Source organism: Portunus trituberculatus, chromosome 48 (genome assembly GCF_017591435.1).
Source record: "Portunus trituberculatus isolate SZX2019 chromosome 48, ASM1759143v1, whole genome shotgun sequence".
Taxonomy (NCBI): Eukaryota; Metazoa; Arthropoda; class Malacostraca; order Decapoda; family Portunidae; genus Portunus; species Portunus trituberculatus.
Window position 1 is genome coordinate 22,123,581 of NC_059302.1, and position 26,781 is coordinate 22,150,361.

Sequence of the window (26,781 nt, forward strand, 5' to 3'; positions counted from 1 at the left end):
CGTGTTTTCTAAGTGTTTTGATGTGTTTCTAGGCTCAGGCGTGTAGATGGAAGCAGTAGAAAAAAGAAAAAAAGGAAGAGGACGAAGAAGAAAGAAAAAATAGAAGTGGAAGAGGAGGAGGAGCCAAGCTACAATATTTAGGTAAGTCCCCTTTTTAATCTTACCGTTCTCTTTAAGGCATTTTGTGTTTTGGGTTATACCTGAAGTATTTTGAGTATGTTTGGTTGTGTTGCAGGGTGTTTTCAGTGTGTGTTGGATGTTTTTAGGTATATTTTACATATCTTGAGTGAGGTGTAGAGGGTATTTGAATGTATGGGTGTGTTCTGAGTGCGGTTAGGAGAGTTATGAGGTGTTGTATGGTGTTTTAGATTAGTTTTAAGGGTTTGAAGTGGTCTGTGCGATTGTGTGGAGTGTCTTGGGAGTGTTTGGGGATGATTTTGGTGTAGTTAGATGTTTCTAGTTGAGTTATGGGTTTATTTGTTAATATTTTGAAGTGTTGCATAGGGTTTTGAGTGTGTTTCGGGTTAATGTCCTCACTTACGTTTGCTAGTCTTGTATAATTTCATGGTATGATGGACGCAGCTGAGGTGGGCCTCTGCTGTGGCCAGGCAGTTCAGCCTTGCCGTCAACCCTCCATGTGATGAGTGAGTTGCCGATTGAGCTGGAGTGTCCTGGTATTGGGGGCTCGTCTGGTATTGTAGACAACCATCTGTGTAACCTTTTCGTGAAGAGGTCCGGTGTGACCCCTGGCATGTTCGTGATGGTGTCCGGCACAGCGTTGAAGAGGTGAGCACCATTGTGTGAGAAGCAGTTGTGCATGCAAGTCTTTATTTTATGAGCCGTTGCTTCACATAGCACAACCGCCCTCTTCTTGGATGTGGTCAAGTTGTATGTCCACATTTGGTACAAGGCCCTCCAGGATCTTGGGATTTTGAGCATTTTAAAGTGGTTTGGGTGTGTTTTGTGGTGTAGGGTGTTATTGGTGTATATTCTGATTGTGATTTGTAAAGTGCAGGGCAGGCATGTTTTTTGGAGGTGATTGAAATATTAGTGTTACTGAAACAGGAGTCTTTTAGAAATACAACTTAGGCGCCACTGTTTTCAAAGTCCACAGTTAGGAGGAAGTTTGTTCTTAAGAGTGTTTCTGCTTTTGATTTGATAGATATCATGTTAATCTGTCAATAGATCATCAAACATCCCTTCAAAACTGGAGGGGTTTGGGTGTGTTTTGGGGTTTTGGGGTGTTTGGGGTGAAAGAGTGTGTTTTTGTGGGGTTTGGGTGTGTTTTTGGGTGTTTGAGTGTTTTGGGGATTTGGGGATATTTTGGTGTGTGATTAGGGATGTTTTTTGGGGTGTTTTGAGTGTGCTTTGGTTGTGTTTAGGATGTGTTTGGATATGTTTGGGTGATGTTTGGATGTGTGTCTCATCTGCATGTTCAAACACTAGCAGGTGGTGTGACTTCATTTTTATTTTTTTTCTTACTTTTCAACAATGGTTGTGGTGGTAGTGGTGGTTGTGGTGGTGGTGATGGTTGTGGTGGTGGTGGTGGTGGTGGTGGTGATGGTTGTGGTGATATTGGTGGTTGTGGTGGTGGTGATGGTTGTGGTGGTGGTGATAGTTGTGGTGATTGTGGTGGTTATGGTGGTTGTGGTGGTAGTGGTGGTTGTGGTGGTGGTGATGGTTGTGGTGATAGTGGTGGTTGTGGTGGTGGTGGTGGTGGTGGTAGTGGTGGTGGTGTGGTGGTGGTGGTGGTGGTGGTGTGGTGGTGATGGTGATGGTAGTGGTGGTTGTGGTGGTGGTGATGGTAGTGGTGGTTGTGGTAGTGGTGATGGTAGTGGTGGTTGTGGTGGTAGTGGTGGTGGTGATGGTAGTGGTGGTTGTGGTGGTGGTGGTTGCAGTGGTGGTGGTGGTGGTGTTAGTGGTGATGGTGATGGTTGTGGTGGTAGTGGTGGTGTGTGGTGTGGTGGTGGTGGTGGTGATGGTGGTGGTGGTGGTGGTGGTGGTGGTGATGGTGGTGGTGGTGGTGGTGGGTGGTGGTGGTGGTGGTGGTGGTGGTGGTGGTGGTGGTGGTGGTGGTGGTGTGGTGGTGGTGATGGTGGTGGTGGTGGGTGGTGGTGGTGGTGGTGGTGGTGGTGGTGGTGGTGGTGGTGGTGGTGGTGGTGGTGGTGGTGGTGGTGGTGGTGGTGGTGGTGGTGGTGGTGGTGGTGGTGGTGGTGGTGGTGGTGGTGGTGGTGGTGGTGGTGGTGGTGGTGGTGGTGGTGGTGGTGGTGGTGGTGGTGGTGGTGGTGGTGGTGGTGGTGGTGGTGGTGGTAGGGTGATGGTGGAAATGGGTAGTGGAGGAAATGGGTGATGGTGGAGTTGGATCAGTGAAAATGGGTGAATGGAAAACAGTAATGGTAGTGGAAATGGATCAGTGGAAATGGGTGATGGTTAAAATGGGTGGTGTTGGAAACCAGTGATGGTGAAATAGACAAAATTATTTTTTTTAAATTTGAAAGTCAACTTTTTTTAATTTGAAGTTCAGGTTTTTTAATTTGAAAGTTAAAAGGTGTACACTTATCTCATTTTTTTTTAACTCTGCACACTCATTGGTGACACCACTTCTTCACCCAAACTATTCCACGTCTCAACACATCTTTGCGGGAAACTCTATTTTTTAACATCTCTCAGACATCTTTCCTGCCTCAGCTTTTTACTATGCAATCTTGTTGTTTGAATGTCATATTCTTCTCTCAATCTAACCTAACCTTCTAATTTTATTTATTTTTTTTCCCTAACCTAATCTAACCTAACCAAACATTTGCAGGTCCGCAGAAAACAACACGCCGATTTATTTGAAGTCAAGGACGGAGATTAAAACGGCCTTGAAAAACACCACACCCGTTTTGTCCACCGCTATCACCACCTTTTCCCAGATCAAGGAAGTGTATTACAGACTCACACATAAGGAAGAGGTGTGAGTGAGTGTGTTTGGATACATTTGGGTGTGTTTTGTGTCTGTTTGGGTGTGTTTTGAGGTGTTTTGAGTGTTTGGTGTGTTTTAGGGTTCTTGGGAGCATTTGGGGTGTGTTTTGGATGTGTTTTGAGTGTATTTAGATGTGTTTTGGTATGTTTGAATATATTCAGGTGTGTTTGAGTGTGTTTCATGTGTTTTGGTATGTTTGGGTATATTGAGGTGTGTTTGGGTGTGTTTAAGTCTGTTTGGGTGTGTTTTGAGTGTTTGGGTGTGTTTTGGTATGTTTGGGTATATTGAGGTGTATTTGGGTGTGTTTGAGTCTGTTTGGGTGTGTTTTGAGTGTGTTTGTGTATATTCAGATGTGTTTTGAGTGTGTTTGGGTGTGTATGAGTGTGTTTGGGTGTTTTGAGCGTGTTTCATGTGTTTTGGTATGTTTGGGTATATTGAGTTGTGTTTGGGTGTGTATGAGTGAGTTTGGTTGCGTTTTGAGTGTGTTTAGATGTGTTTTGGTATGTTTAGCTATATTGAGGTGTGTTTGGGTGTGTATAAGTGAGTTTGGGTGTGTTTTGAGTGTGTTTAGATGTGTTTTGGTATGTTTGGGTATATTGAGGTGTGTTTGGGTGTCTATGAGTGTGTTTGGGTGTGTTTTGAGTGTGTTTAGATGTGTTTTGGTATGTTTGGGTATATTGAGGTGTGTTTGAATGTGTTTGGGTGTGCACTACCATCTATACAAGACTTATATTATAAAGACAGTATATAAATATCACTGCTATGTTACATGAAACAAACAGCTCTCAAACATTTTACTTGAGTGGGAAAGGAGTGCTAGAACAAGCAAGGAGAGAATGTATGGACAGAGGGAGGTGGAGGCTCTTCTGCCGTAGCCACTCCGTTATGGGACACTCCTGCAGAGAGTGAGGCATAAGAGAATAGAATAGATAAATAGATTCAAACAAATTGAACTACTATACTTACTGATAATGGTATCCTGCAACTTCAAGATGGCAAAAACTGTGTTTCTCTCCTTTGCCACAGCAGTTGTATTGCACAGCCAAGGAGTTTGTCACAGCATACCTAAGAATGCACTTCATTGTGTCTTGCAGGTTAGCACCCCTATCACACAAAAATGTGCAATCTGAAATGGAAAAGAAAAATCTTATACCTAATCTAACACACACAATCATTCACAAATAATCACCACTCCAATGCTTACCATAAACTAATTTGAAGTAATATCCCACTCAATTGAAAACTCAAGAAAACTGCTTGTTCAGCTTTGTATTCACCCTCGCGTTGGATTTGGTAAGTTGAGGTTGTTGTTTAAGCCTCATTATCACTGCAATAAAGTACTAAGCATTAACCTGAACCACGTGACTCCTATACTGATCTCCGTTAATAATGAAATAGTAGCTTTGATAACCACACCACACTAACTCCCTCCTTCTCCTCTTTACATGTGAGTACCCGTATCACAGGTCACACAGTGGGACTGAATAAAGTCAAGTACAAATTACGGTTTGCTAGGCATTCGGTGTTAGGCATAGGGCGATAGGCGGCACGGCTAACCATTCTCTTCCAGGTACATGTTAATTATCTAGTCTTCTCCAGTAATGCCCTGGTTAGCGCACCATGGCGGCAATCCTGGAGCCTCAGTTTTATTTATTTTTTGGGTGTGTGGTTTTATATGGTAATTTTTGTTGTTCCAGGGTTGCGTGGTAGGTGCGTTCACTGGTCTGGGCTGTGTTGGTGCGTTTTCTGAAGAGATGACCGCAGAAACACTGGCTGCTGATGACTACAGCCGCACAGAGGCAGTGTACTGTTCAAGCTGGATGGAAGTATGCAAACCTCGCAATGAAGATGGAAAAGTTTAGAGATGGTTCTTCTATCTTGACTTTTGCCTAAAATAAGCATCTTGTGTGTGTGTGTGTGTGTATTTACCTAGTTGTATTTACATAGTTCTAGTTTTATAGGGCCTGGGATTTATGCTTGTGTGGTCCCGTCTCCATATCTACACCTATCCAATCTTACTTTAAAAGTATGCACACTCGTTGCAGACACTACTTCTTCATTTAAACTGTTCCACGTATCAATACATCTTTGCGGGAAACTATATATTTTTACATCTCTCTGACATGTGTGTGTGTGTGTGTGTGTGTGTGTGTGTGTGTGTGTGTGTGTGTGTGTGTGTAAGATTATTATTATTTTTTACAGGTCTAATTAATACTTATTTCTTACAGGTCAAACTAATATCTCTCCTTTTCTCTGGCAGGACAAACTAATCTTTCTCAGTTCTTTAAACATATAGTGTTATTCATGCGTTTTGCCTGTTTTTCATTGTTTTGGTGCGAAAAAAAAACTGAAAACACTTTTTGCCTCTTTCTTTGGTTTCTCTATATTGCCTTGTTTTCATCAATGTTATCGTTCTGAGGTAAAAAATTGTAAAATGACGAATATAAAAAATTTTGAATGGAGATAGTCTTTTTTCATAAAACACATTGAAAACACATAAATAAGACGTTTCAACAAATATAGTGTTTTGCCTGCATTTCTGAGTTTTAGTGCATAAAATGCTGGAAAACACCTAAATAACCCATTTTGACATATTTCACTTTCTTAAACAAATGGTGTCTAATCATGCGTTTTGCCTGCATTTTTGTGTTTTGGTGCGAAAACAAGCCAATATAGAGAAATTAAATTAAAGTAACAAAAACATGTTTTATGAAAAAAAAAAAACTTGAAAATTTTGTATATTAAATTCGTGTTTACATTGTTATGTTTCAAAACGATAAAATTGATGAAAACAAGCCAATAGAGAGAAATGAAAGTAAAAGTATGAAAAACTTATTATTTTAGTAGTTTTCAGCTTTTTTTTGCACCAAAACACAGAAATGCAGGAAAAACAAATTATTACACAATAGTTGTTTAAGGAACTGATATATGTCAAAATAGGTTATATTGGTGTATTCAGCATTTTATAAACCAAAACTCAAAATGCAGGCAAAACACTATATTTCTTAAAATGTCTTATTTATGTGTTTTTAAGGTGTTTTATGAAAAATCTATTATTTTTTATCATAAAACACCTGAAAACACATAGATAAGACTTTTTAACAAATATAGTGTTTTCCTGCATTTCTGAGTTTTGGTGCATAAAATGTTGGAAAACACCAAAATAACCCATTGTTGACATAATTCAATACCCTAAACAAATAGTGTTTTGTTATGCGTTTTGCCTGCATTTCTGTCTTTTAGTGCAAAAAATGCTGAAACTAATAAAATAATTTGTTGTTACTCTTACTTTGGTTTCTTTATATTGGCTTCTTTTCATCAATTCTATCATTTTGTAGCATAAAAATGTAAAATGTCTTTTTTCATAAAACACCTTGAAAACACATAAATAAGACGTTTCAATAAATATAGTGTTTTGCCTGCATTTCTGAGTTTTTGTGCATAAAATGCTGGAAAACAATATAATAACCCATTTTTGACATATTTCACTTCCTTAAATAAATAATGTGTAATCATGCATTTTGTCTGCATTTTGTGTTTTTCTTGCAAAAACAAGCCAAAATAGAGAATTGAGAAAAGGTAAGAAACACGTGTTATTATACTAGTTTTCATCTTTTTTTGCACGAAAACACAGAAATGCAGACAAAACGCATGATTACACATTATTTGTTTAAGGAACTGAAATATGTCAAAATGGGTTATAAAGGTATTTTGAGCATTTTATGCATCAAAACTCAGAAATGCACGCAAAGATTATATTTCTTTAAACGTCTTATTTATGTGTTTTAAGATGTTTTATGAAAAAAAAAAAACTACGATTGAATTTTTTTTACTGAATTCATTTTACATTGTTATGTCTCAAAATGATAAAATTGATGAAATCAAGCCAATATAGAGAAACGAAAGTAAAAGTAAGAAAAAGTATTATTTTGTTATTTTTCAGCTTTTTTGCACCAAAACACAGAAATGCAGGCAAAACGAATGATTACACAATATTTGTTTAAGGAATAGAATATGTCAAAATGGGTTATATTGGTGTATTCAGCATTTTATAAACCAAAACTCAGAAATGCAGGCAAGACACTATATTTGTTAAAACATCTTATTCATATGTGTTTTAAGGTGTTTTTTTTTTTTTTTTTAAGACCTTAAAAACAAATAAATAAGACTTAAAAAAAAAAGACAAATATAGTGTTTTGCCAGCATTTCTGATTTTGGTGCATAAAATGCTGGAAAACACCAAAATAACCCATTGTTGACATAAAGCAGTTCCTTAAACAAATAGTATTTTCTCAAGCGTTTTGCCTGCATTTCTGTGTTTTAGTGCAAAAAATGCTGAAACTACTAAAATAACACGTTATTGTTACTTTTACTTTGGTTTCTCTATATTGGTTTGTTTTCATCAATTCTATCATTTTGAAGCATAAAAATGTAAAATGATTTGAATATAAAAAAATTTCAATGGAGATAGTCTTTTTTCATAAAACACCTTGAAAACACATAAATAAGAAGTTTCAATAAATATAGTGTTTTGCCTGCATTTTTGAGTTTTAGTGCATAAAATGCTGAAAACAATATAATAACCCATTTTTCACATATTTATTTCCTTAAACAAATAGTGTGTAATCATGCATTTTGTCTGCATTTTTGTGTTTTGGTGCGAAAACAACCCAATATAGAGAAATGCAAGTAAAGTAACCAAGACGAGTTATTTTAATAGCTTTCAGCTTTTTTGCAACAAAACACAAAGATGCAGAAAAATGCATGATTACACATTATTTGTCTAAGGAACTGATATATGTCAAAAATGGGTTATTAAGGTGTTTTTCCTGCATTTTATGCACCAAAACTCAGAAATGCACGCAAAAGACTATATTTCTTCAAACGTCTTATGTGCTTTTAAAATGTTTTATGAAAAAAAAAAAAAAATTTTGTATATTCAATTGAAAATTTTGTATACTAATTTCATTTTACATTGTTATGTTTTACATTGTTAGTCTTTTGCCTGCTTTTCTGAGTTTTGGTGCATAAAATGCTGGAAAACACCAAATAACCCATTGTTGACATAATTCAGTTCCTTAAACAAATAATATTTTATCATGCGGTTTGCTTGCATTTCTGTGTTTTAGTGCAAAAAATGCTGAAACTACTAAAATAACACGTTATTGTTACTTTTACTTTGGTTTCTCTATATTGGCTTGTTTTCATCAATTCTATCATTTTGAAGCATAAAAATGTAAAATGACAAATATAAAAAATTTTCAATTGAGATAATCTTTTTTCATAAAACACCTTGAAAACACATAAATAAGAAGTTTCAATAAATATAGTGTTTTGCCTGCATTTCTGAGTTTTGGTGCATAAAATGCTGGAAAACACCATAATAACCCATTTTTCATATATTTCAGTTCCTTTAAGAAATAGTGTGTAATCATGCGTTTTGCCTGCATTTTGTGTGTTTTGTGAAAACAAGCCAATATAGAGAAATTAAATTAAAGTAACAAAAACATGTTTTATGAAAAAAAAAAAAAAACTTGAAAATTTTGTATATTAAATTCGTGTTTACATTGTTATGTTTCAAAACGATAAAATTGATGAAAACAAGCCAATAGAGAGAAATGAAAGTAAAAGTATGAAAAACTTATTATTTTAGTAGTTTTCAGCTTTTTTTTGCACCAAAACACAGAAATGCAGGAAAAACAAATTATTACACAATAGTTGTTTAAGGAACTGATATATGTCAAAAATAGGTTATATTGGTGTATTCCAGCATTTTATAAACCAAAACTCAAAAATGCAGGCAAAACACTATATTTCTTAAAATGTCTTATTTATGTGTTTTTAAGGTGTTTTATGAAAAATTATTATTTTTTCATAAAACACCTGAAAACACATAAATAAGACTTTTAACAAATATAGTGTTTTGCCTGCATTTCTGAGTTTTGGTGCATAAAATGCTGGAAAACACCAAAATAACCCATTGTTGACATAATTCAGTTCCTTAAACAAATAGTGTTTTGTTATGCGTTTTGCCTGCATTTCTGTGTTTTAGTGCAAAAATGCTGAAACTACTAAAATAATTTGTTGTTACTTTTACTTTGGTTTCTCTATATTGGCTTGTTTTCATCAATTCTATCATTTTGAAGCATAAAATGTAAAATGTCTTTTCTTTTTCATAAAACACCTTGAAAACACATAAATAAGACGTTTCAATAAATATAGTGTTTTGCCTGCATTTCTGAGTTTTGTGCATAAAATGCTGGAAAACAATATAATAACCCATTTTGACATATTTCAGTTCCTTAAACAAATAATGTGTAATCATGCATTTTGCCTGCATTTTTGTGTTTTTCTGCAAAAACAAGCCAATATAGAAATTGAAAGAAGTAAAGTAACCAACACGTGTTATTTACTAGTTTTCATCTTTTTTGCACCAAAACACAAAAAATGCAGGCAAAACGCATGATTACACATTATTTGTTTAAGGAACTGAAATATGTCAAAAATGGGTTATAAAGGTATTTTTGAGCATTTTATGCATCAAAACTCAGGAATGCACGCAAAAGATTATATTTCTTTAAACGTCTTATTTATGTGTTTTTAAGATGTTTTATGAAAAAAAAAAAAACTACCTCGATTGGGAATTTTTTTTACTGAATTCATTTTACATTGTTATGTCTCAAAATGATAAAATTGATGAAACAAGCCAATATAGAGAAACAAAGTAAAAGTAAGAAAAAGTATTATTTTGTTATTTTTCAGCTTTTTTTGCACCAAAACACAGAAATGCAGGCAAAAACGAATGATTACACAATATTTGTTTAAGGAATGAATATGTCAAAATGGGTTATATTGGTGTTTTCAGCATTTTATAAACCAAAACTCAGAAATGCAGGCAAGACACTATATTTGTTAAAACATCTTATTCATATGTGTTTTAAGGTGTTTTTTTTTTTTTTTTTGTTTTGGTGCATAAAACCTTAAAAAAATAAATAAGACTAAATAAGACTTAACAAATATAGTGTTTTGCCAGCATTTCTGAGTTTTGGTGCATAAAATGCTGGAAAACACCAAATAACCCATTGTTGACATAATTCAGTTCCTTAAACAAATAGTATTTTCATGCGTTTTGCCTGCATTTCTGTGTTTTAGTGCAAAAAATGCTGAAACTACTAAAATAACACGTTATTGTTACTTTTACTTTGGTTTCTCTATATTGGTTTGTTTTCATCAATTCTATCATTTTGAAGCATAAAAATGTAAAATGATTTGAATATAAAAAAATTTCAATGGAGATAGTCTTTTTTCATAAAACACCTTGAAAACACATAAATAAGAAGTTTCAATAAATATAGTGTTTTGCCTGCATTTCTGAGTTTTAGTGCATAAAATGCTGAAAACAATATAAAACCCATTTTTGACATATTTCAGTTCCTTAAACAAATAGTGTGTAATCATGCATTTTGCCTGCATTTTTGTGTTTTGGTGCAAAACAAGCCAATATAGAGAAATGCAAGTAAAGTAACCAAGACGAGTTATTTTAATAGCTTTCAGCTTTTTTGCAACAAAACACAAAATGCAGAAAAATGCATGATTACACATTATTTGTTTAAGGAACTGATATATGTCAAAATGGGTTATTAAGGTGTTTTCCTGCATTTTATGCACCAAAACTCAGAAATGCACGCAAAGACTATATTTCTTCAAACGTCTTATGTGCTTTTAAAATGTTTTATGAAAAAAAAAAAAACAATTGAAAATTTTGTATACTAATTTCATTTTACATTGTTATGTTTTACATTGTTAGTGTTTTGCCTGCTTTTCTGAGTTTTGGTGCATAAAATGCTGGAAAACACCAAATAACCCATTGTTGACATAATTCAGTTCCTTAAACAAATAATATTTTATCATGCGTTTTGCCTGCATTTCTGTGTTTTAGTGCAAAAAATGCTGAAACTACTAAAATAACACGTTATTGTTACTTTTACTTTGGTTTCTCTATATTGGCTTGTTTTCATCAATTCTATCATTTTGAAGCATAAAAATGTAAAATGACAAATATAAAAAATTTTCAATTGAGATAATCTTTTTTCATAAAACACCTTGAAAACACATAAATAAGAAGTTTCAATAAATATAGTGTTTTGCCTGCATTTCTGAGTTTTGGTGCATAAAATGCTGGAAAACACCATAATAACCCATTTTTCATATATTTCAGTTCCTTTAAGAAATAGTGTGTAATCATGCGTTTTGCCTGCATTTTTGTGTTTTGGTGTGAAAACAAGCCAATATAGAGAAATTAAATTAAAGTAACAAAAACATGTTTTATGAAAAAAAAAAAAAAAACTTGAAAATTTTGTATATTAAATTCGTGTTTACATTGTTATGTTTCAAAACGATAAAATTGATGAAAACAAGCCAATAGAGAGAAATGAAAGTAAAAGTATGAAAAACTTATTATTTTAGTAGTTTTCAGCTTTTTTTTGCACCAAAACACAGAAATGCAGGAAAAACAAATTATTACACAATAGTTGTTTAAGGAACTGATATATGTCAAAATGGGTTATATTGGTGTATTCAGCATTTTATAAACCAAAACTCAAAAATGCAGGCAAAACACTATATTTCTTAAAATGTCTTATTTATGTGTTTTTAAGGTGTTTTATGAAAAATCTATTATTTTTTATCATAAAACACCTGAAAACACATAAATAAGACTTTTTAACAAATATAGTGTTTTGCCTGCATTTCTGAGTTTTGGTGCATAAAATGCTGGAAAACACCAAAATAACCCATTGTTGACATAATTCAGTTCCTTAAACAAATAGTGTTTTGTTATGCGTTTTGCCTGCATTTCTGTGTTTTAGTGCAAAAATGCTGAAACTACTAAAATAATTTGTTGTTACTTTTACTTTGGTTTCTTTATATTGGCTTTTTTTCATCAATTCTATCATTTTGAGCATAAAATGTAAAATGTCTTTTTCATAAAACACCTTGAAAACACATAAATAAGACGTTTCAATAAATATAGTGTTTTGCCTGCATTTCTGAGTTTTGTGCATAAAATGCTGGAAAACAATATAATAACCCATTTTGACATATTTCAGTTCCTTAAACAAATAATGTGTAATCATGCATTTTGCCTGCATTTTTGTGTTTTTTTGCAAAAACAAGCCAAAATAGAAATTGAAAAAGTAAGAAACACGTGTTATTATACTAGTTTTCATCTTTTTGCACAAAACACAGAAATGCAGACAAAACGCATGATTACACATTATTTGTTTAAGGAACTGAAATATGTCAAAATGGGTTATAAATATTTTTGAGCATTTTATGCATCAAAACTCAGAATGCACGCAAAGATTATATTTCTTTAAACGTCTTATTTATGTGTTTTAAGATGTTTTATGAAAAAAAAAAAAAAAATACCTCGATTGAATTTTTTACTGAATTCATTTTACATTGTTATGTCTCAAAATGATAAAATTGATGAAACAAGCCAATATAGAGAAACAAAGTAAAAGTAAGAAAAAGTATTATTTTGTTATTTTTCAGCTTTTTTGCACCAAAACACAGAAATGCAGGCAAAACGAATGATTACACAATATTTGTTTAAGGAATGAATATGTCAAAATGGGTTATATTGGTGTATTCAGCATTTTATAAACCAAAAACTCAGAAATGCAGGCAAGACACTATATTTGTTAAAACATCTTATTCATATGTGTTTTAAGGTGTTTTTTTTTTTTTTTTTATAAAACCCTTAAAACAAATAAATAAGACTTAAAAAAAAAACAAATATAGTGTTTTGCCAGCATTTCTGAGTTTTGCTGCATAAAATGCTGGAAAACACTAAAATAACCCATTGTTGACATAATTCAGTTCCTTAAACAAATAGTATTTTCATGCGTTTTGCCTGCATTTCTGTGTTTTAGTGCAAAAAATGCTGAAACTACTAAAATAACACGTTATTGTTACTTTTACTTTGGTTTCTCTATATTGGTTTGTTTTCATCAATTCTATCATTTTGAAGCATAAAAATGTAAAATGATTTGAATATAAAAAAATTTCAATGGAGATAGTCTTTTTTCATAAAACACCTTGAAAACTCATAAATAAGACGTTTCAAGAAATATAGTGTTTTGCCTGCATTTCTGAGTTTTGGTGCATAAAATGGTGGAAAACACTATAATAACCCATTTTTGATATATTTCTGTTCCTTAAACAAATAATGTGTAATCATGCATTTTGTCTGCATTTTTGTGTTTTGGTGCAAAACAAGCCAATATAGAGAAATGCAAGTAAAGTAACCAAGACGAGTTATTTTAATAGCTTTCAGCTTTTTTGCAACAAAACACAAAATGCAGAAAAATGCATGATTACACATTATTTGTTTAAGGAACTGATATATGTCATGTCAAAATGGGTTATTAAGGTGTTTTTCCTGCATTTTATGCACCAAAACTCAGAAATGCACGCAAAAGACTATTTCTTCAAACGTCTTATGTGCTTTTTAAAATGTTTTATGAAAAAAAAAACTCAATTGAAAATTTTGTATACTAATTTCATTTTACATTGTTATGTTTTACATTGTTAGTCTTTTGCATGCTTTTCTGAGTTTTGGTGCATAAAATGCTGGAAAACACCAAATAACCCATTGTTGACATAATTATGTTCCTTAAACAAATAGTATTATTTTATCATGCCTTTTGCCTGCATTTCTGTGTTTTAGTACAAAATATGCTGAAACTACTAAAATAAGACGTTTTTGTTACTTTTACTTTGGTTTCTCTATATTGGCTTGTTTTCATCAATTCTATCATTTTGAAGCATAAAAATGTAAAATGACAAATATAAAAAATTTTCAATTGAGATAATCTTTTTTCATAAAACACCTTGAAAACACATAAATAAGAAGTTTCAATAAATATAGTGTTTTGCCTGCATTTCTGAGTTTTGGTGCATAAAATGCTGGAAAACACCATAATAACCCATTTTTCATATATTTCAGTTCCTTTAAACAAATAGTGTGTAATCATGCGTTTTGCCTGCATTTTGTGTTTTGGTGTGAAAACAAGCCAATATAGAAAATTAAATTAAAGTAACAAAACATGTTTTATGAAAAAAAAAAAACTTGAAAATTTTGTATATTAAATTGTGTTTACATTGTTATGTTTCAAAACGATAAAATTGATGAAAACAAGCCAATAGAGAAAATGAAAGTAAAAGTATGAAAAACTTATTATTTTAGTAGTTTTCAGCTTTTTTTTTTTGCAAAACAAAACACAGAAATGCAGGAAAACAAATTATTACACAATAGTTGTTTAAGGAACTGATATATGTCAAAATATTATATTGGTGTATTCAGCATTTTATAAACCAAAACTCAAAAATGCAGGCAAAACACTATATTTCTTAAAATGTCTTATTTATGTGTTTTAAGGTGTTTTATGAAAATCTATTTTTTTTTCATAAAACACCTGAAAACACATAAATAAGACTTTTAACAAATATAGTGTTTTGCCTGCATTTCTGAGTTTTGGTGCATAAAATGCTGGAAAACACCAAAATAACCCATTGTTGACATAATTCAGTTCCTAAACAAATAGTGTTTTGTTATGCGTTTTGCCTGCATTTCTGTGTTTTAGTGCAAAAATGCTGAAACTACTAAAATAATTTGTTGTTACTTTTACTTTGGTTTCTTTATATTGGCTTTTTTTCATCAATTCTATCATTTTGTAGCATAAAATGTAAAATGTCTTTTTTTTCATAAAACACCTTGAAAACACATAAATAAGACGTTTCAATAAATATAGTGTTTTGCCTGCATTTCTGAGTTTTTGTGCATAAAATGCTGGAAAACAATATAATAACCCATTTTGACATATTTCAGTTCCTTAAACAAATAATGTGTAATCATGCATTTTGCCTGCATTTTGTGTGTTTTGCTTGCAAAACAAGCCAAAATAGAGAATTGAAAAAAAGTAAGAAACACGTGTTATTATACTAGTTTTCATCTTTTTTTGCACGAAAACACAGAAATGCAGACAAAACGCATGATTACACATTATTTGTTTAAGGAACTGAAATATGTCAAAATGGGTTATAAAGGTATTTTTGAGCATTTTATGCATCAAAACTCAGGAATGCACGCAAAAGATTATATTTCTTTAAACGTCTTATTTATGTGTTTTTAAGATGTTTTATGAAAAAAAAAAAACCTCGATTGAATTTTTTACTGAATTCATTTTACATTGTTATGTCTCAAAATGATAAAATTGATGAAACAAGCCAATATAGAGAAACAAAGTAAAAGTAAGAAAAAGTATTATTTTGTTATTTTTCAGCTTTTTTGCACCAAAACACAAAATGCAGGCAAAACGAATGATTACACAATATTTGTTTAAGGAATGAATATGTCAAAATGGGTTATATTGGTGTTTCAGCATTTTATAAACCAAAACTCAGAAATGCAGGCAAACACTATATTTGTTAAAACATCTTATTCATATGTGTTTTAAGGTTTTTTTTTTTTTTTTTTCCTAAAAACAAATAAAAACAAGACTTAAAAAAAAGACTTAACAAATATAGTGTTTTGCCAGCATTTCTGAGTTTTGGTGCATAAAATGCTGGAAAACACCAAATAACCCATTGTTGACATAATTCAGTTCCTTAAACAAATAGTATTTTCATGCGTTTTGCCTGCATTTCTGTGTTTTAGTGCAAAAAATGCTGAAACTACTAAAATAACACGTTATTGTTACTTTTACTTTGGTTTCTCTATATTGGCTTGTTTTCATCAATTCTATCATTTTGAAGCATAAAAATGTAAAATGACAAATATAAAAAATTTTCAATTGAGATAATCTTTTTTCATAAAACACCTTGAAAACACATAAATAAGAAGTTTCAATAAATATAGTGTTTTGCCTGCATTTCTGAGTTTTGGTGCATAAAATGCTGGAAAACACCATAATAACCCATTTTTCATATATTTCAGTTCCTTTAAACAAATAGTGTGTAATCATGCGTTTTGCCTGCATTTTTGTGTTTTGGTGTGAAAACAAGCCAATATAGAGAAATTAAATTAAAGTAACAAAAACATGTTTTATGAAAAAAAAAAAAAAACTTGAAAATTTTGTATATTAAATTCGTGTTTACATTGTTATGTTTCAAAACGATAAAATTGATGAAAACAAGCCAATAGAGAGAAATGAAAGTAAAAGTATGAAAAACTTATTATTTTAGTTTTTCAGCTTTTTTTTTTTTTCACCAAAACACAGAAATGCAGGAAAAACAAATTATTACACAATAGTTGTTTAAGGAACTGATATATGTCAAAATGGGTTATATTGGTGTATTCAGCATTTTATAAACCAAAACTCAAAATGCAGGCAAAACACTATATTTCTTAAAATGTCTTATTTATGTGTTTTTAAGGTGTTTTATGAAAAATCTATTATTTTTTATCATAAAACACCTGAAAACACATAAATAAGACTTTTAACAAATATAGTGTTTTGCCTGCATTTCTGAGTTTTGGTGCATAAAATGCTGGAAAACACCAAAATAACCCATTGTTGACATAATTCAGTTCCTTAAACAAATAGTGTTTTGTTATGCGTTTTGCCTGCATTTCTGTGTTTTAGTGCAAAAATGCTGAAACTACTAAAATAATTTGTTGTTACTCTTACTTTGGTTTCTTTATATTGGCTTGTTTTCATCAATTCTATCATTTTGAGCATAAAATGTAAAATATAAAAATCTTTTTTTTCATAAAACACCTTGAAAACACATAAATAAGACGTTTCAATAAATATAGTGTTTTGCCTGCATTTCTGAGTTTTGTGCATAAAATGCTGGAAAACAATATAATAACCCATTTTGACATATTTCAGTTCCTTAAACAAATAATGTGTAATCATGCATTTTGCCTGCATTTTGTGTTTTCTTGCAAAAACAAGCCAAAATAGAAATTGAAAAAGTAAGAAACACGTGTTATTATACTAGTTTTCATCTTTTTTGCACAAAACACAAAATGCAGACAAAACGCATGATTACACATTATTTGTTTAAGGAACTGAAATATGTCAAAATGGGTTATAAATATTTTTGAGCATTTTATGCATCAAAACTCAGAATGCACGCAAAGATTATATTTCTTTAAACGTCTTTTTATGTGTTTTAAGATGTTTTATGAAAAAAAAAAACTACCTCGATTGAATTTTTTTACTGAATTCATTTTACATTGTTATGTCTCAAAATGATAAAATTGATGAAACAAGCCAATATAGAGAAACAAAGTAAAAGTAAGAAAAAGTATTATTTTGTTATTTTTCAGCTTTTTGCACCAAAACACAGAAATGCAGGCAAAACGAATGATTACACAATATTTGTTTAAGGAATGAAATATGTCAAAATGGGTTATATTGGTGTTTTCAGCATTTTATAAACCAAAAACTCAGAAATGCAGGCAAGACACTATATTTGTTAAAACATCTTATTCATATGTGTTTTAAGGTGTTTTATGAAAAAACTTTTTTTTTTTTTTTTTTCATAAAACACCTTAAAAACACATAAATAAGACTTTTTAACAAATATAGTGTTTTGCCAGCATTTCTGAGTTTTGCTGCATAAAATGCTGGAAAACACTAAAATAACCCATTGTTGACATAATTCAGTTCCCTAAACAAATAGTGTTTTATCATGCATTTCGCCTGCATTTCTGTGTTTTAGTGCAAAAAATGCTGAAACTACTAAAATAACTCGTTATTGTTACGTTTACTTTGGTTTCTCTATATTGGGTTGTTTTCATCAATTCTCTCGTTTTGAAGCATAAAAATGTAAAATGACTTGAATATAAAAAAATTTCAATGGAGATAGTCTTTTTTCATAAAACACCTTGAAAACACATCAACAAGAAATGTCAATAAATATAGTGTTTTGCCTGCATTTCTGAGTTTTAGTGCATAAAATGCTGGAAAACACCATGATAACCCATTTTTGAGATATTTCACTTCCTTAAACAAATAGTGTATAATCAAGCGTTTTGCCTGCTTTTTTTGTTTTCTTGCAAAAACAAGCCAATATAAAGAAATGCAAGTAAAAGTAACCAAGACGAGTTATTTTAATAGCTTTCAGCTTTTTTGCAACAAAACACAAAATGCAGAGAAAATGCATGATTACACATTATTTGTTTAAGGAACTGATATATGTCAAAATGGGTTATTAAGGTTTTTTCCTGCATTTTATGCACCAAAACTCAGAAATGCACGCAAAGACTATATTTCTTCAAACGTCTTATGTGCTTTTAAAATGTTTTATGAAAAAAAAAACTCAATTGAAAATTTTGTATACTAATTTCATTTTACATTGTTATGTTTTACATTGTTAGTTTTTGCCTGCATTTCTGAGTTTTGGTGCATAAAATGCTGGAAAACACCAAATAACCCATTGTTGACATAATTCAGTTCCTTAAACAAATAATATTTTATCATGCGTTTTGCCTGCATTTCTGTGTTTTAGTGCAAAAAATGCTGAAACTACTAAAATAACACGTTATTGTTACTTTTACTTTGGTTTCTCTATATTGGCTTGTTTTCATCAATTCTATCATTTTGAAGCATAAAATGTAAAATGACAAATATAAAAAATTTTCAATTGAGATAATCTTTTTTCATAAAACACCTTGAAAACACATAAATAAGAAGTTTCAATAAATATAGTGTTTTGCCTGCATTTCTGAGTTTTGGTGCATAAAATGCTGGAAAACACCATAATAACCCATTTTCATATATTTCAGTTCCTTTAAACAAATAGTGTGTAATCATGCGTTTTGCCTGCATTTTGTGTGTTTTGGTGCAAAAACAAGCCAATATAGAGAAATTAAATAAAGTAACAAAAACATGTTTTATGAAAAAAAAAAAAACTTGAAAATTTTGTATATTAAATTGTGTTTACATTGTTATGTTTCAAAACGATAAAATTGATGAAAACAAGCCAATAGAGAAATTTCTGAAAGTAAAAGTATGAAAAACTTATTATTTTTAGTTTTTCAGCTTTTTTTGCACCAAAACACAGAAATGCAGGAAAAACAAATTATTACACAATATTTGTTTAAGGAACTGATATATGTCAAAATGGGTTATATTGGTGTTTTCAGCATTTTATAAACCAAAACTCAAAAATGCAGGCAAAACACTATATTTCTTGAAACGTCTTATTTATGAGTTTTAAGGTGTTTTATGAAAAATTATTTTTTTTGAAAAACACCTGAAAACACATAAATAAGACTTTTAACAAATATAGTGTTTTCCCAGCATTTCTGATTTTTGGTGCATAAAATGCTGGAAAACACCAAATTAACCCATTGTTGACATATTCAGTTCCTTAAACAAATAGTGTTTTATCATGCGTTTTGCCTGCATTTCTGTGTTTTAGTGCAAAAAATGCTGAAACTACTAAAATAACACGTTATTGTTACTTTTACTTTGGTTTCTCTATATTGGCTTGTTTTCATCAATTCTATCATTTTGAAGCATAAAATGTAAAATGTATAAAAATTTTCAATTAAGATAATCATAAAACACCTTGAAAACACATAAATAAGACGTTTCAATAAATATAGTGTTTTGCCTGCATTTCTGAGTTTTGGTGCATAAAATGCTGGAAAACACCATGATAACCCATTTTTGAGATATTTCACTTCCTTAAACAAATAGTGTATAATCAAGCGTTTTGCCTGCTTTTTTTGTTTTCTTGCAAAAACAAGCCAATATAGAAAATGCAAGTAAAGTAACCAAGACGTGTTATTTTAATAGTTTTCATCTTTTTGCACCAAAACACAAAAATGCAGACAAAACGCATGATTACACATTATTTGTTTAAGGAACAGAAATATGTCAAAATGGGTTATAAAGTTTTTCCTGCATTTTATGCATCAAAACTCAGAAATGCACGCAAAGACTATATTTCTTTAAACGTCTTATTTATGTGTTTTAAGATGTTTTATGAAAAAAAAAAAAATCGATTGAAAATTTTTTATATTAATTCATTTACATTGTTATGTTTCAAAATGATAAAATTGATGAAACAAGCCAATATAGAGAAACAAAGTAAAAGTAAGAAAACGTATTATTTTGTTATTTTTCAGCTTTTTTGCACCAAAACACAGAAATGCAGGCAAAACAAATGATTACACAATATTTGTTTAAGGAATGAAATATGTCAAAATGGGTTATATTGGCATGTATTCAGCATTTTATAAACCAAAAACTCAGAAATGCAGGCAAGCACTATATTTGTTAAAACATCTTATTTTGATATGTGTTTTAAGGTGTTTTTTTTTTAACACTTTTTGTTCCTCTTTCTTTGGTTTCATAATCAACCTTAAAAAGTAAAAAATAAAATAAGACTTAAAAAAAACATTTTAACAAATATAGTGTTTTGCCAGCATTTCTGAGTTTTGGTGCATAAAATGCTGGAAAACACCAAAATAACCCATTGTTGACATAATTCAGTTCCCTAAACAAATAGTATTTTCATGCGTTTTGCCTGCATTTCTGTGTTTTAGTGCAAAAAATGCTGAAACTACTAAAATAACACGTTATTGTTACTTTTACTTTGGTTTCTCTATATTGGCTTGTTTTCATCAATTCTATCATTTTGAAGCATAAAAATGTAAAATGATTTGAAAAAATTTTCAATCGAGATAGTCTTTTTTCATAAAACACCTTGAAAACACATAAATAAGAAGTTTCAATAAATATAGTGTTTTGCCTGCATTTCTGAGTTTTAGTGCATAAAATGCTGGAAAACAATATAATAACCCATTTTTGACATATTTCACTTCCTTAAACAAATAGTGTGTAATCATGCGTTTTGTCTGCATTTTTGTGTTTTGGTGCGAAAACAAGCCAATATAGAGAAATGCAAGTAAAGTAACCAAGACGAGTTATTTTAATAGTTTTCAGCTTTTTTTGCATCAAAACACAAAGATGCAGAAAAATGCATGATTACACATTATTTGTTTAAGGAACTGAAATATGTCAAAAATTGGTTATTAAGGTGTTTTTCCTGCATTTTATGCACCAAAACTCAGAAATTCACGCAAAGACTATATTTCTTCAAACGTCTTATGTATGTGCTTTAAAATGTTTTATGAAAAAAAAAAAAAAACTCGATTGAAAATTTTGTATATTAATTTCATTTTACATTGTTAAGATAAGGGAGAGTGGTAGGAGGTGTGTAGTGTCAGGAATCTTGCCTCGTGTGTATGTTAGCAGGAATGGTTGTCTAGAGCCATTGGTGTGAATGGTCGGGTAAAAGGGATGTGTAAGGATGTGGGTGTCAGCTTTGTGGATGTATGGGATAGGTTCTATGGGCGAAGGATTTGTATGCTAGGGATGGTGTGCATCTGAGTAGGAAGGGTGTGGATGTGCTGAGTGGATGTCTGGGGGGAATAGCTGGGATGGAGTGTAGGGGGTGAGGTAGCAAATGCATTCCAGAAGAAAGATGCTAGACATAAATTAGATAGGATAAACAGAGATAGTGAAAAGATTAGGAAAGATTTCCAGGTGCAAATAGGAGAGAATAAGATTAGGATTCCAAATAAGGAGACAGCATCTAGGAAGGTAGCAGGACTTAAATGTTTTTATGTAAGTGCCAGGAGTCTTAGGAACAAGAAGGACGAGTTATCTAGTTATATAGTTGAGGAGGGCCTAGATGTTGTATGTGTCACAGAGGCATGGGTAAATGAGGAAAAGTTTAGGAAAATAGGAAAGAATATGAAGTAGATGGATACATTATGTATTTACACCAGAGAATTGGTAGGATAGGCGGAGGAGTAGTTATTTATGTAAAAAAATCCTTCATTTCCAGTCAGGTTAATGGTATTAAGGTAGATAACAGAGTAGAATCCTTATGGCTGGATGTTAGAGTAAACAAAAGTAAGGTTATTAGAGTAGGAGCTTTTATAGGCCACCTAACCAGTCAGCAGATGTAGACAACCTTATGGTAGATGAGATAAATAGGGGTGTACTAGTCAGACAATTATCTTAGGGATTTTAATCTTAAGTCAGTAAACTGGGAGAGGATGGTAGGAGATGCTAGTGAAAATAAGTTTATGGAAAGTTTTCAGGATAACTATTTAGTGCAGATGGTAGATAAACCTACTAGGGGGAGGAAGGTTTTAGACATAGTACTAACAAATATTGAGCATTGTTTAAAGGAAGTTGAGGTAGGAGAGACTTTAGCAAACAGTGACCATCATATAATTAGATTTATCATTAATTCCAGTAGGGATAATATAGTGAATAAGACTAGAGTCCCAAACTATCAGAAAGGCAATTATGGTAGGTTACGTCAGTTATTAGGAGAAGTAAACTGGGAAGATAGTTTTGGAAATAAAACTGCACAGGAGATGTGGGATATTTTAAGATTGTAGTAAAGGCTATAGTGATGCAGTGTATCCCTTACAAAGATATAAGACAGAGAAACAGGAAGCCATTATGGTGGACTCACGAGATAGGTAGCCAGATCAGAGAGAAGAAGAGGGCATACAGAGAGTTGCAGAAAAGTGGGGAAGATGTAGATTTGAATAGGTACAGACAGGTCAGGGATGATTTGAGTAAGGTTATAAAAAAAAGTAAAAGGCAGGCAGAGATAAAACTAGCTAGAGCTGGGAGTAAAGATCCCAAAAAATTATATAGTTATTACAAGGTCAGTGATAAAAGAAATAAGGATAGGATTGGACCACTCAGAAAAGATGGTGTAGTAGTGGATCAAAATGAAGACATAGTAGAATTATTGAATGAACAATTTTCTTCAGTATTTACTAGGAAAGAATAGGAAATCCTGTTACAAACAGTGCGACGAGTAGTTTAAGAGCTTTAGAAAATATTGATATAAAACCGGGAATTATTAGGAAATTTATTCTTGAACTAGACGATAGGAAAGCCAGTGGTCCTGATGAGCTACATGCCAGAGTACTTAGGGAGGGTGTAGACAGTATTTCTGAAGCACTTAAGTTAATCTTTGAAAGATCACTTAGGTTTGCTGAGATACCTCAGGACTGGAAGTTAGCTAATGTTACTCCAATATTTAAAAAGGTAGGAAGGATGATGCGAATAATTATAGACCGATCAGTTTAACTAGTATAGTATGTAAGATACTAGAGAAAATCATTAAGGGTAGTATTTGGGAGCATTTAAATGAGAATAGATTAATTAGAGATACCCAACATGGCTTTAGATCAGGGAGGTCCTGTCTTACAAATTTGCTCGATATCTTAGAATATATTACCAAGGAGTTAGATGATGGAAATAGCATAGATGTTATATATCTAGATTTTAGCAAGGCATTTGATAAGGTACCGCATAGGAGGCTAGTGTACAAATTGAGACTACATGGGATAGGGGTAGGTTAGTTGATTGGATTAGTGAATGGCTTTCTGATAGGAAACAGAGAGTAGTATTAAATGGGGCAATGTCTGAGTGGAAGGAAGTGGTTAGTGGGTACCCCAAGGATCAGTGCTAGGACCTCTTCTTTTCTTGGTGTACATTAACGATTTAGATATAGGAATTCGTAGCAAAGTATCAAAGTTTGCAGATGATACTAAGATAGCATGTGCAGTACAGGGTGAAAAGGACAATTACAGAATACAACGAGACCTGGACAGGCTGATAGCATGGGCAGACAGGTGGCAGATGGAGTTTAATTCTAAAAGGTGTCAGGTTATGCATTTAGGTAAAGACAACACAAACTTTAGCTATGAGATGGAGGGATGTTGGCTAGAGGCAGTAGAGGAGGGAAAGGATTTAGGAGTAGTGATAGACAGAACTATGAAATTTTCAAAGCAATGTTTAGAAGCAAGAAATAGGGCAAATAGGATCCTGGGTTTTATAAATAAAAATGTTAGTTATAAAAGTAAGGAAGTGGTGCGTAGCTTATATAATTCCTATGTTAGGCCCCATTTAGAGTATTGCATACAGGCCTGGTCACCCCACTATAGGCAGGATATCAACATGTTAGAAGCAGTTCAGAGAAGAGCAACTAGGATGATACCAGCATTAAAGCGCCTGGAGTATAGAGATAGATTAAAGGAATTAAACATGTTTTCATTTGAGAGGAGATGTATAAGAGGATATGATAGAGTTATTTAAAATGTTTTCAGATACGAACTACATAGATGTGAGATCTTTCTTTACCTTAGAGGAGGGAAATAGGACTAGAAATCATGGCAGGAAGATTAGAAAGCAAGGCTGCAGGTTAGATATAAGAAAATATTTCTTTAGTCATAGAGTGGTAGACTTCTGGAATGCATTGCCAGAGACGGTTGTAAATAGCACTAGTTTGACAATGTTTAAAAACAGATTATATAAGCACTTAAATTTATTAGATTTATGATTATGTATAGCACTGCATGATAGTTTTTATAAGAAATTTACTATAGTTAAACAAGACATGATCCCCATGTATGGGGACCACAAATTGTAGAGGATTTCGCTGCAGAACTTACCCCTGTTAATGGGCCAAATATTTAGAATTAGTATATAATGTATTGTGTACTTGTAAGTGTATCTTTAAGTACTGATGACGAGGTCGCTGTGCGACAGATACAGGATAACCTAGATGGGCCCTGGTGGCCCTTTGTTATCCTATTATTTATGTTATGTTATGTTATGTTAAAACAACACGCCGATTTATTTGAAGTCAAGGACGGAGATTAAAACGGTTTTGAAAACACCACACCCGTTTTGTCCACCGCTATCACCACCTTTTCCCAGATCAAGGAAGTGTATTACAAACTCACACATAAGGAAGAGGTGTGAGTGAGTGTGTTTGGATACATTTGGGTGTGTTTTGTGTCAGTTTGGGTGTGTTTTGAGGTGTTTTGAGTGTTTGGTGTGTTTTAGGGTTCTTGGGAGCATTTGGGGTGTGTTTTGGATGTGTTTTGAGTGTATTTAGATGTGTTTTGGTATGTTTGAATATATTCAGGTGTGTTTGAGTGTGTTTCATGTGTTTTGGTATGTTTGGGTATATTGAGGTGTGTTTGGGTGTGTTTAAGTCTGTTTGGGTGTGTTTTGAGTATTTGGGTGTGTTTTGAGTGTTTGGGTGTGTTTGGTATGTTTGGGTATATTGAGGTGTATTTGGGTGTGTTTGAGTCTGTTTGGGTGTGTTTTGAGTGTGTTTGTGTATATTCAGATGTGTTTTGAGTGTGTTTGGGTGTGTATGAGTGTGTTTGGGTGTTTTGAGCGTGTTTCATGTGTTTTGGTATGTTTGGGTATATTGAGTTGTGTTTGGGTGTGTATGAGTGAGTTTGGTTGCGTTTTGAGTGTGTTTAGATGTGTTTTGGTATGTTTAGCTATATTGAGGTGTGTTTGGGTGTGTATAAGTGAGTTTGGGTGTGTTTTGAGTGTGTTTAGATGTGTTTTGGTATGTTTGGGTATATTGAGGTGTGTTTGGGTGTCTATGAGTGTGTTTGGGTGTGTTTTGAGTGTGTTTAGATGTGTTTTGGTATGTTTGGGTATATTGAGGTGTGTTTGAATGTGTTTGGGTGTGCACTACCATCTATACAAGACTTATATTATAAAGACAGTATATAAATATCACTGCTATGTTACATGAAACAAACAGCTCTCAAACATTTTACTTGAGTGGGAAAGGAGTGCTAGAACAAGCAAGGAGAGAATGTATGGACAGAGGGAGGTGGAGGCTCTTCTGCCGTAGCCACTCCGTTATGGGACACTCCTGCAGAGAGTGAGGCATAAGAGAATAGAATAGATAAATAGATTCAAACAAATTGAACTACTATACTTACTGATAATGGTATCCTGCAACTTCTTCAAGATGGCAAAAACTGTGTTTCTCTCCTTTGCCACAGCAGTTGTATTGCACAGCCAAGGAGTTTGTCACAGCATACCTAAGAATGCACTTCATTGTGTCTTGCAGGTTAGCACCCCTATCACACAAAAATGTGCAATCTGAAATGGAAAAGAAAAATCTTATACCTAATCTAACACACACAATCATTCACAAATAATCACCACTCCAATGCTTACCATAAACTAATTTGAAGTAATATCCCACTCAATTGAAAACTCAAGAAAACTGCTTGTTCAGCTTTGTATTCACCCTCGCGTTGGATTTGGTAAGTTGAGGTTGTTGTTTAAGCCTCATTATCACTGCAATAAAGTACTAAGCATTAACCTGAACCACGTGACTCCTATACTGATCTCCGTTTATAATGAAATAGTAGCTTTGATAACCACACCACACTAACTCCCTCCTTCTCCTCTTTACATGTGAGTACCCGTATCACAGGTCACACAGTGGGACTGAATAAAGTCAAGTACAAATTACGGTTTGCTAGGCATTCGGTGTTAGGCATAGGGCGATAGGCGGCACGGCTAACCATTCTCTTCCAGGTACATGTTAATTATCTAGTCTTCTCCAGTAATGCCCTGGTTAGCGCACCGTGGCGGCAATCCTGGAGCCTCAGTTTTATTTATTTTTTGGGTGTGTGGTTTTATATGGTAATTTTTGTTGTTCCAGGGTTGCGTGGTAGGTGCGTTCACTGGTCTGGGCTGTGTTGGTGCGTTTTCTGAAGAGATGACCGCAGAAACACTGGCTGCTGATGACTACAGCCGCACAGAGGCAGTGTACTGTTCAAGCTGGATGGAAGTATGCAAACCTCGCAATGAAGATGGAAAAGTTTAGGAGATGGTTCTTCTATCTTGACTTTTGCCTAAAATAAGCATCTTGTGTGTGTGTGTGTGTATTTACCTAGTTGTATTTACATAGTTCTAGTTTTATAG

General features: G+C 32.6%; 2 protein-coding genes across 10 annotated transcripts in view; both read left to right on the forward strand.

Moving 5' to 3' along the window:
- Positions 1-26,781, forward strand: part of LOC123498903 (neurensin-1-like) — a 379,401-nt gene that overhangs the window by 62,889 nt on the left and 289,731 nt on the right. The window lies entirely within an intron of this gene.
- Positions 80-26,781, forward strand: LOC123498905. Of its 6 annotated transcripts, none has more exons than XM_045246447.1 (5): positions 83-141; positions 583-786; positions 2,807-2,954; positions 4,663-4,791; positions 25,848-26,781. In XM_045246447.1, exons 2-5 carry the CDS (start codon positions 641-643, stop codon positions 26,004-26,006), a joined length of 582 nt encoding a protein of 193 aa, XP_045102382.1. In that variant the 5' UTR covers positions 83-141; positions 583-640; the 3' UTR covers positions 26,007-26,781. The 6 variants fall into 6 exon arrangements, 3 of the variants coding, with proteins under 3 accessions (XP_045102382.1, XP_045102381.1, XP_045102383.1); XM_045246446.1 differs by having other exon boundaries at positions 101-141; positions 551-786; XM_045246448.1 differs by lacking the exon at positions 83-141 and adding an exon at positions 225-266.